This window comes from Aethalodelphis obliquidens, unplaced genomic scaffold (genome assembly GCF_003676395.1).
Source record: "Aethalodelphis obliquidens isolate GAN/ISIS:26980383/991018 unplaced genomic scaffold, ASM367639v1 scaffold5, whole genome shotgun sequence".
NCBI lineage: Eukaryota > Metazoa > Chordata > Mammalia > Artiodactyla > Delphinidae > Aethalodelphis > Aethalodelphis obliquidens.
The window spans coordinates 44,654,788-44,665,646 of record NW_020837949.1 but is presented as its reverse complement, the minus strand read 5'-3'; the positions used below and the strand labels follow the sequence as shown (position 1 = coordinate 44,665,646).

Here is a 10,859-nt window from a genome sequence, read left to right as displayed (position 1 = left end):
AAAAAAAAAAAAAAAAAAAAAAATATATATATATATATATATATATAAGCTGTGTGAGGCCAGGTACTTTTGTTGCTGTGTCCATGGAGTTTCTGGAGCAGCACAGGGCCCTGCAGGGCCAGTGAACATGCATTCAATGGAAGAAGGGGGCTTTGCAGTAGAGCACCCTGCCTGGCTCTGTCTCATGGCCTGTTCTCTTCAGAATATTCACTGTGACTTGGCCCACAGCAAGAATGTGTTTCAAAGCCATAGATAACACAAATAGCTTTCAGAATGAGGGTCAAAATCATCCTTGACTGGATGAAAACATGGTCCCAAGCTAGCTAGGTCAATCTTGTGAGAATACAAAATAGAGACTGATCTCAGTACAACCCAACACTGCAAACACAGCCTCTGACTAGACTAACCTTAGGCTGTGTGGACAGAAGAGACATATCGAGAAGAAGGAAGAAGGCAGTCCTGCTCCACTCCATGCTGGTCAGACCATGTCTCAATCATGGAATCGAATTCTGGGCGCCCAGTTTTACAGCACACATTATTAAGTGCTTATTCCAAAATACAAAACAGAAATGGCCTGGAGACCCTGCCCTCTGAGGGCTGATTTAAGGGGATCTGGGGAGATTTAAGGTGAGGAGAAAAGGCCTGGAGAGTACAAGAGAGCTGTCCGGGGGAAAATGGGTTAGACCCATCCAGTATTACTCCACGGAGTGAAGTATGAGCAACAGATGGAAAGTGCTAAAGTAGATTTGGCTCAATACGAAAAGGCATTTTCTAAAAGGTATTATACCCTCTGAGTACACAAGAGTAGGTCTGTGTCACCACAAGTGGGCAAACACCAGCTAGATGACCATCTATAAGGAATGTTCTGGAAGGTACTCCTGCACTGGATGGTAGGATGCACCATGCAGGCTTCCAACATGAGGGACTGACTGGCCCATAGAGAGGTTTTGTTTGTTCTACAAATGAATTTTTTTTTTTTTTTTTTGCGGTACGTGGGCCTCTAACTGTTGTGGCCTCTCCCGTTGCGGAGCACAGGATCCGGACGCGCAGGCTCAGCGGCCATGGCTCACGGGCCCAACCACTCCGTGGCATGTGGGATCTTCCCGGACTGGGGCACGAACCCACGTCCCCTGCATCGGCAGGCGGACTCCCAACCACTGCGCCACCAGGGAAGCCCTACAAATGAATTTTTTAAAATGCCTTTGGGGGAACACACACTCTGGAGTCCAAACTATTCACACGGCTCCCTATCGTCTTGAATCTTGCTGCTTCACATATCTATGCGACCTGCCCAGCTCCTAAAGGCATTCGAGTTGGCATAATCTGTAATGTCCAGTCCAATTCGAAGATAATTTGCCCCTGAGATGTAACTTCACCACGGAGCTGTCACAGAATTTTCTGCCATTGGAGGATGGAAGAGAGAAGAACTTGGCAAAGAGGTAGAGTAGAATAGCTCAGGGAAGATGGGAACCCCAAACAGCCTAAGGTTGAACCATTTCTTTTGTTCTGCACAACTCCAGCATACATCACACCCTTAAAGATTCCTTTTCTTTTTCTCCCTCCCCTCATTTATGTTTCAATTCCACAGGCTTTTTTTTTTTCCTGAGCCTCTAGGAACTCAGACTACATTAAGTAAAAACTTTCCACTTAGGATTCAGAGCTTTTATCACTAACTCAGCTTAGAAGAGCAACCCTTCAGGTTGACTTCTCTTACTGCTTTCAGCCATTCCAGAGACTCTTGTCAGGGCCCTGACTCCTCTGTGCTGTGGTTGGTGTAATGCTGCCACCTGGTGACTGTTTGGACAAAGTGCCTGCAGCATCACGCTCCTCCCAGGCAGAAATGTTTCACACCCGTGAGATGGTGAAGCAAACCTCCCCGGGGCAGGGTCTACCTACTTGGGAGGGTAAAATCTTAACTCTGTGAGGACAGTCCTGTGCTAGAAAAGGTAATTTCTAGTAAATATTAATATTAATAATGACACTCATTAATGATATTTAATAACATTAGTAATGATTGAATTCTGAAAGATAATATAATATTAAGATGAGGTTCTGCAGTAAAAATGTATATATAATTACAACATCTTTTCCATGTACATAAATTCTTCACGTATGTATTATTGGATATTATCCTCTTCGCAACCCCACAAACAATATCATCAGCATATTTATTCTTTTCCCCATGAGGAGACAGACACAGAGAGTGTTAGTGGCATGCCCAAGGCCACACAACTAGTAACTAGGAGAGTCAGAATCTTAACCCAGTAGTCTTGGCTCCAGATTTTCTAGATGACTCAGCTATGGGAGCAAACTGGATCTTAGTAGCATACATTCTAGAGAGATTAACCCCCCACGCCGAGCTACAGGATTGGCAGAATGAGGGAATCAGCAGTCTAAGGGGCATGACACACTCACGAGGGGATTCGTGGTGGTTTGGTACAGGATCCGCCCAGTAGGCAAGGGTTTGAATAATAAGATATAGCTAGGGGAAAGGGACTGGTAGGGGTAAGGGGTAAGGGAGGGGTAAGCCAAGGCCCCAATCTAGTGGAGTAAGGAAGAGCTATGGCTCCTTGTGCATATTAAGTGCATAGGGAAAATCCTATTGGAGGTGATGAGGCTTCTGAAGTTCTACCTGTCTTGGCCCCAACAGTTTCAGGAACTGGGTTGGGTTGGCCTGGGGGTGCAGGTACTAAGTCCATTACTCTTGCCAGAGGCCATATCATCTTCCCCTAAGTCATGCCAACCTTCGTATTACATATTAGGTGTAAGGGTGTGGGAGTGCTAAACGATGCACCTTTGTATTTGTCTATTTGCTTAATCATCTATTATAACCATCCTGGACTAGGCAATGTCTCATCCTTTGTATCATGTAATTCCTACAACCCTAAGAGAATGGTTAGAATTTGCAAACCCGGGACTTCCCTGGTAGCGCAGTGATTAAGAATCCGCCTGCCAATGCAGGGGACACGGATTCGAGCCCTGGTCTGGGAAGATCCCACATACCACGGAGCAACTAAGCCCGTGTGCCACAACTACTGAGCCTGAGCTCTAGAGCCCGTGCTCCGAAACAAGAGAAGCCACCACAATAAGTCTGTGCACCGCAAAGAAAAGTAGCCCCTGCTCACCGCAACTAGAGAAAGCCTGCGCACAGCAACGAAGACCCAGTGCAGCCCAAAATTAATTAATTAATTAATTATTTTAAAAAGAGAATTTGCAAACTCAATTTTGAGAGTTTATTATCGAGTTGTCAGAAAGGTGGTTTATAGGCAGGAAAGATTTTTAGCCTCCTGAAGAAACGAAACCATCTGTAAATTGGACCACATTTTCTTGGCGACTTGCTCAAAATGATTCAGATGCATGTATTTGGCTTCTAAAACACAAGATAAATAAGGCTCTACTCCTGAGAGAAATATGCCCAATTCCACCATTTGATCTCACCATCAAAGAGAAGTTTTCATAATCTGGTTTCTTCACAAATTCACTTAAATGAGTTTCAGAGGTTATTTTTGTTTTGTTTTGTTTTGTTTTTGCTTTACAAAGTACAGTTAACTAAAGGTAACAGTTATAATATAACTATATCCCTTTTAGAGGAAATCACTCTCTCTACTTTTTAGGGACCCTTTATGTTGGTGGTTGTTTATTTTCATTTGGACCAGACTGACTTGAACCTACCAGCATACGAATAAATGGGCTTTAACCGATAATTTTGTTCTAGTGCTCTAATGTATAATTTCATTCCAGAGTTATAAGAGAGGGAATAGCAACCATTTTATATGAGCTTACATTCCAGAATAGTAATTGCTTAGACATTATCTGGAAATTGTAAAGAATAATGATGTACTGGGAGTCCTTCACAGCTTGTGGCACAAATCTTGCACCAAAACAAATATAGAAAAAGTGAGAGGTTGCAAAGTCTGTTTTGTCCATCTTCAGCGAGTTTCAACCCTTCTGTTGAATCTTTGGGTCTCCTAATGTTTACATAGCATGGTGGAAGGGGAATGTAACATTCTGTCCATTGCAGTACATATACACAGATGTATAAATTGTGGTGTTTATTGTTTTCTTAGTGTGGCATTTAAGGCATATGCATTCCCTTCTGGATTTTCTTCCCCTTAGTGAAGATGCATCTCACAATCAGATTGTTATTTCGTTTTAAGAGATGTTCATTCCTCTTCCTTTGTTTCATGTTTTACTCCTTGTAACAGGAAACCAGAGACTCAATTTTACTCCTTGTAACAGGAAACCAGTGACTCAATTTTACACTGATTGCCCTCTGGGTCTTATGGTGATGCACATCACAGAAGTGAAGGATGGGTTCCTGAGGCCTGAGCGAGCTGGGGCAGTATATGTACAAAGCCACCACTGTGAGTCTCAGCTCCTGGTAAATCAAGAAGCATTTAGTGAGTCCTTCCAATGAACGCTCTTCAGCAGTTCTCAAGGCCAGAAATAATCTAGGCTCTCAAGGCTAGCCATTGCTTTAAAAAATTAAAGAGTATCAAACATGAAACTACGTGTATAGACAGGGTGGAAAAACAAGGTAGCACATGTAACGTAGGACTATAGCTGTTCAAAGGAGAATGAAAGGCAACTACGATTTCCTGGGTGCCTACTGTATGGTGCCTTCTGTGTTACCTTCCCATTCTGTTAATTCCACAAATACTTACTGAGTGCTATACCAAGCGCTTTATTTATGCTGTGTCAAATACCCCCCATTTTCATCCATGCCATAAATGTGCCAAGTCCTCCCTCTTTCACAGATGAGGAAACAAGAACTGAGAGAGTTTAATTTTCCAACTTCCCACAACTCCTAAGTCCAGAGTCACATTCAAGCTTAGCTGACACCAAATCCTTGGACAATCCACCCCAAAGATGTGTCCACCTTTAAAATATCTACATCTATGTAAGTGTAATAGTAACATGAGAAAGTGATTCCTTGAAAGATAAGGCAAATTACTACATGGTCCTTCAAGATATAGAAATCTATACAAATGTAATATGAATATAGAAAGTGATTATATGAAAGATAAAATAAGGGTTGAACTAGTAAAAGAAGGTGTTGAGATCAATTCTAGGTATAATATTATGCTAAGTTTCAGTGAGAGAAAAGAACAAAAGCTAATGTATAGCTGGGGTCCTTTGGAGTAAAAAGACCGAGGTTCAAATCCTGGAGAATGGTAGGAGTCATCATCATCATTGATGTTAGTTGAGAGATTGTAAATGCAGTGGTTTTCAATTGGGGGTAATTTTACCCCAGCCATGGCGACATTCGGCAATGTTTGGAGACATGTTCGGCTGTCATAACTGGGGTAGGTGCTGTTGGCATTTAGCGGGTGGAGGTCAGGGATGGTGCCAAACATCCTACAATACATAGGACATCCCTCACAACAAAGGATTCTCGGACCTAAAATGTCAACAATGTCAAGGTTGAAAAACTCAGCTCTAAGGGAATAAACATCTACTTGACCATATCGTTCATGTAGGCAGATGTTAGGGATGAAAGACAGCTGGAGAAGGTGACATTTTAAGAGGCTATAAGGGGAAAAATATTAAATCCTACAGTTAGGTACTCCAGTTTCCATGAAGAAAACCAGATTATTGATCTAACATATCCTGAAAAAATATTATTTTTCTAATTTACATTTTTAAGATAAATTTCATACGGAAATATAAATTAAACCATAGTTGGTTTTATATTTTGTTTAAAATAATAAAGTATAAAAAACCAAAACTGTGTTTAAAACTTCAGAAGAAAGTCACAGAGAGGGTGCGCTCTCGTGGGTTATCTATGATAATGGTTTGCTGATATGATTAATTTCTTATAAATAAGTGATTTCTTCACAATAATTTGTTAATTCGAAATAAAATCTTTCCAGAAAAGAAAATGAGTTGTATATGAAATAAGAGTTTTGGATATTAGAAGATCCATCTATAATGTTTATAATTTAGATTTAAAGAAAAAGAAAATCATACAAATTTTAAAAAGTAATACGAGCCGGGCTTCCCTGGTGGCGCAGTGGTTGAGAGTCCGCCTGCCGATGCAGGGGACACGGGTTCGTGCCCTGGTCCAGGAAGATCCCACATTCCACGGAGCGGCTGGGCCCGTGAGCCATGGCCACTGAAAAGTAATATGAACCAATTCAAAAGTGAAGGGTCAATATTGTTGCTCTCACTATTGAAGATAAAGTTTGTTTTAAGGCCCAGGTTGGGTCAGTAGAGTAGACCTTGCATTGTATTTGAGTTATAACCTAGCCCTTATATTGGAAAAAAAAGAGTTCAAAACAGCCTCCTTTTTTGTTTGCTTGACTAAGGTTTCCTTTTTTCTGAAACTTCTGTATCTGTTCTAAAGCAGAAATGTATTGATAGTTTCAGTGTTTCCAAGTGACCGGGAGATGGCAGCATTTCAGAATCTTCCACATCGCTCCCTTCACAGGGAGCTATACACCATCAGTTATTCCTAAATCCCAGCCCTCATGCCTTCCAATCACAAAGGGTTATCCCAAAATATCTAGATGAAGCATAAATTTCAACGTTTATAACGTTCAGCCTACTTGAGCACCATATTTCCATGGCCCTGGCCTCACAGTCCCTAGAACTTGGTCACCTTGTAAGAATCTACTTAGACCAATCGGCTCATTCCTTAGGGACAAATAACTTCTCATATGACTAGCTACACTGTAGTCCCTGCTGTGACTCAGCTAGATCTTGAGAAGAAAAGAAATGAATCAGGAGAATTGGGTTTGAAATCTACCATGTTTTGACCTGGGACAAGTTAGTTAACTCTTTGTGTCAGAACACTTATCTATAAAAAGAAGTCCTCCATGGTCTGTATGATCTTTTCTAGTTTTAAGAACCATAACTGTAGTCACCTTTCAAGCACTCTTGCCGACATCAATAACCTTCAAATACTCCTCTAACTGGTTCAAATGGACTCACACCGAAGCAACAATAATTGGAGAGTTTTGCTCTGTAAAATGTTGTTCATGTATAAAAATGAGGATAGAATCAAAACCGAACTCTCAAAGCAAAATGATGGAGAGTTTCAATATCAGAATATCACTCAGGACAGTATTTCCATTATGACAATACCAGTAAAAATAGCCATCTGGTTGCTAAGAGCATGGCCATGTGGTTTGGGGGTGAAAGGTAAGAAATCTGGGACTTCCTAGAAAAAGGGGTGGGAGGAATTAACATAGCTGAAAGGCTGGTCTCCACTGAAGGAGGAAGAAGAAGAAAAGGTTAAAAGCATCCTGCCATTGAAATTTTTCCTTTAAAGAGTTTCCCAAAAAAAAAAAAAAAAAAGAGTTTCCCAGAAGCCCCACTCCACCATCTCCACTTCCATCTCATTGCCATCCTATCTGCAAGGGATACTGGGAAATGTAGGTTTTTAGTTAAATGCTCAGTGCCCCTAAGATATTAGAATTCTGTAATTATGAATACAGGAGGGAGAGATGGTGAGTAGGCAACGACCAGACACTACACACTAATCAGGGAGGAGTTTAAAATGGAGGACCTGGTAGATCTAGCATTAGGGTCCAGCTAGCATTAATATTACTCAAAGTCAGATGGGTAGAGATTCTGGGGTTCTGGATCATGGATCTATTCAAAGCATGATCCAACCAGGGCTAGAAAACAAAGAGGATAGCTGGTAAGAACTCAGCAAATCAGCAGAGTGCCTGACAAATAGACCAGGCTTGGTGGCTGCAAGAAGATATTTAAATAAGGAAACCAAGGCAACAGCATCGTCGTACAGAGAAAGTAAGATTTAAAGATTGATTCACATCAGGAACAATGGGAAGCAGGATTGGAAGGACAGAGGTCAATTTTCAATTCCAGTCCATGGAGGATGGGATGCCTAATCTATGCCTACCTCACTCTGAATGGGCTTGTCAGCTGGGTGGGGCTGATCCTACAGATTTCAACCACCAGAGACCGTGGTTAAGCAAAGCTAAGGCTAATAAAAATTATTCTAAGCAGACTTTCTCTAATCAAATACGTACCATCGGAACAAACATGTGCAGTGTTACTGAGATTCAGAGTGAGGCAGTACTCAGCACCAAAGTGAAACAAGATTAAACAAAACTCAACAATTCTAAGCACAGGCTCGCACTATTCTGGCCCTTCACTCTTCCTCTCCTGTCTACATCCTCGCACCCTACCTCCCCCTAGTCTTCCAGAGCGCCTTCTTGTCTCTGGGACATAATGTCTCCAAGGGCCATCCAACAATGGCTGCCCTCCTGTCCCAGCCACATACTGCCTCTACTTGCTTGACGAAGCCAAAGGCTGGGCCTTCCCTATTCTCTTTCTGACACATTAGCAGCAGGGCTTCGTCGCGAACAGGTAAGCCCAGGTGGGAAGGCAGGTGCCACTGTGGTGACCTCTTGCAGTGATTCAGAAAGACCTTCCTTCTCAGCTCTTTCTAATTGTTCTCAGTGCACAGTCCCTGAGATGGAAACAATGAGGACGGTATGCCAGAGTTTCCGGAAGCATTTAGAAGAAATTGAGCAGCACCTTAGAAAACAACAGGCACTCTTTTCCAGGGACATGTCAGAGGAGAAAAGATAATTATCTAAGGGAGCCATAAAAGTAAGTACCAGCCCACACATCTGGAGCAAAAAAAGGTATTCAGGGTAGGACAGATGAGCACCACGGAGCAGGGCTAACGAGAAATTGACCAGCTTTCCTTTTGCTTTCCTGTTCCCATTCTTACTTTCTCAGTGGGAGTCTGAGAGCCATTTGCCGGATAGCAACACTTTAACTCTTCAAGGCCAGGGCTATTTGAGGTCAGGAAATAGGCAGCAGTTGGGAAGAGGGGACTAGCCAGCAGGATATCTTTAATCAGTGTGAACGGGGCTCACGCAAATACGAATATTGGCGGTTGTTAGAGTTTTGGAAATCTGCACTATTTTCATATAGATTAAAAGTATTTGTCCCAAAAGTGGATTAGTCATTGCCTGGGGCTGGGAGTAGGAATAGGGATTAATTTATAAAGGAGTACAAGGTTTCTTACTAGTGAGATGGAAGTGTTCCAAAATTGAATGGTAGTGGTAGTTACACACTTGGCAGATTTACTAACCATCATTGAATTGTACTCTTAGAATAGGTCAACTTTATGGTATGTAAATTATTCTGCAACAGAGTTGTTTAAAAAAAAGAAAAAAGGAAACCTGCCCTCCTAATAAACCTATGCCTGCAACTGATACAAATAAAGATGGTGACTGAAATTGAAGCCCAGAAAAGCACATTGCTTTGCTCAAGGCCACACAGCTAGCTGATGGTGATTCAGGACTAGAACTTGGGTCACCTCACCCTCATGCCAATCTTTTCCTCTGCCCTGTAAACAAGAGATAAGTATTAGTAGCCCATTTTCCAAATGAGAACAAGAAACACGGCTTTTGACCTAATGTGGGCTAAGTCACTGCCAGGATCTGTTGCCATCGCACAGAGCCCAGTCTAGAGAATTCACACCCATCAATGCCTTTCCCACCAGTCTGAGTTAGCTGCTTGGTGTAAATATGGGAAGTTGTCCACACTTTTTGTTCCTGTTTTCCTTTTAGTAGCTTGAGCTTCTCACAGGGAAACCACCTGAACACTACTGCATCAGTATAAGTGGACCGAAGAAAAAAATGGCCAGACTTCACGTGCTAAGATCCACCCCTCCATGGCCCCTGGAGCTGCCTTTCCTCCCAGTGATGGCCAGCGGGCTCCATGCTGCAGTGTGACCCATTTAGCTGCCTTTCCTCCATCCACCTTCGGGAGAAGCACCAGGATGTCTCCTCCAGCTTGGGCAGAATCAGATCCAGCCTCTCTGTCAAACTGTCCTGTTGGAGAAGAGGATACAGATGTCTTCCTCTAGATCAGGGCAGGTTTGTTAACCTTTCTACAAAATGTAAAAGCACATTCTACCCAGAGCAAGAATATCTAGGACTTCCCTGGTGGCGTAGTGGTTGAGAGTCTGCCTGCCGATGCAGGGGACACGGGTTCGTGCCCCAGCCTGGGAGGATCCCACGTGCCACGGAGCGGCTGGGCCCGTGAGCCATGGCCACTGAGCCTGCGCGTCCGGAGCCTGTGCACCGCAACAGGAGAGGCCACAACAGTGAGAGGCCCGCGTACCGCAAAAAAAAAAAAAAAAAAAAGAATATCTAAATTTTCCCCATGGAGAAGTATGTATCAATCCTTCCTCAGCTATTTTTTAATATTCTACTCTATGGTTAAACCTGGGAGGAATATTTTAATACTCAGTCGATACAGAATAAGTGAGCACCTACTATATGCCAGGCATAGGGTGCAGTGGCCAAGATGAATATAATATATATCCCTCAAGGTATATATGGTGTACAGTCTTTGCCCTGCTGAAACTTACAGTCTGCTGGGGGAGACAGAATGTAAACACATAAATAGGTATGAATTTGAAAACTGTGAAAGGGCTTTGAAGGAAATAACAGGGTTTTATGAAAGAGAGAATAACAGGGAGGCTGATTTAGGTCAGGGTATCAGAAGGGCCTGGTTGAAGGAGTGACAACAGGAGGAAGGAAGATCCAGGCCTGAGAGGTAGCAGACTGTCCAAAAGCCTTGAGTTGGTCGGCAAGCCAGACTTATTGAAGAAGCACCCACTAGGTGTCAGCAGCTCCTCTTGTGCTGGAGACAGAGCTGTGAAGGAGACAGAACTCCTACTCAACAAAGCATCGGACGAAGAGTGAGAAACAACCACCGCACCAACAAACAAGTATATAAGATCACGTCAGTTCCTCACCATGGCGAAGACCGTGTGATAATACTGTAGAGAGTGATGTGGGGTGAAAAGCTTACCACATTCATCAGAGTGGTTGGCCTTGCGAAAGGGAAGCTATTTGGGCAAGATA

General features: G+C 42.8%; 1 protein-coding gene across 1 annotated transcript in view; it reads left to right on the top strand.

The window, feature by feature from the left end:
- The window catches only part of ITPRID1 (ITPR interacting domain containing 1), a 67,804-nt gene extending 57,951 nt beyond the window's left edge, over positions 1–9,853 (top strand). Inside the window, 4 exon segments of the mRNA XM_027102785.1 lie at positions 4,206–4,381; positions 8,431–8,559; positions 9,558–9,591; positions 9,594–9,853. Coding sequence (XP_026958586.1) covers positions 4,206–4,381; positions 8,431–8,559; positions 9,558–9,591; positions 9,594–9,853 — 599 coding nt within the window.
- The last annotated feature ends 1,006 nt before the right edge of the window (positions 9,854–10,859 follow it).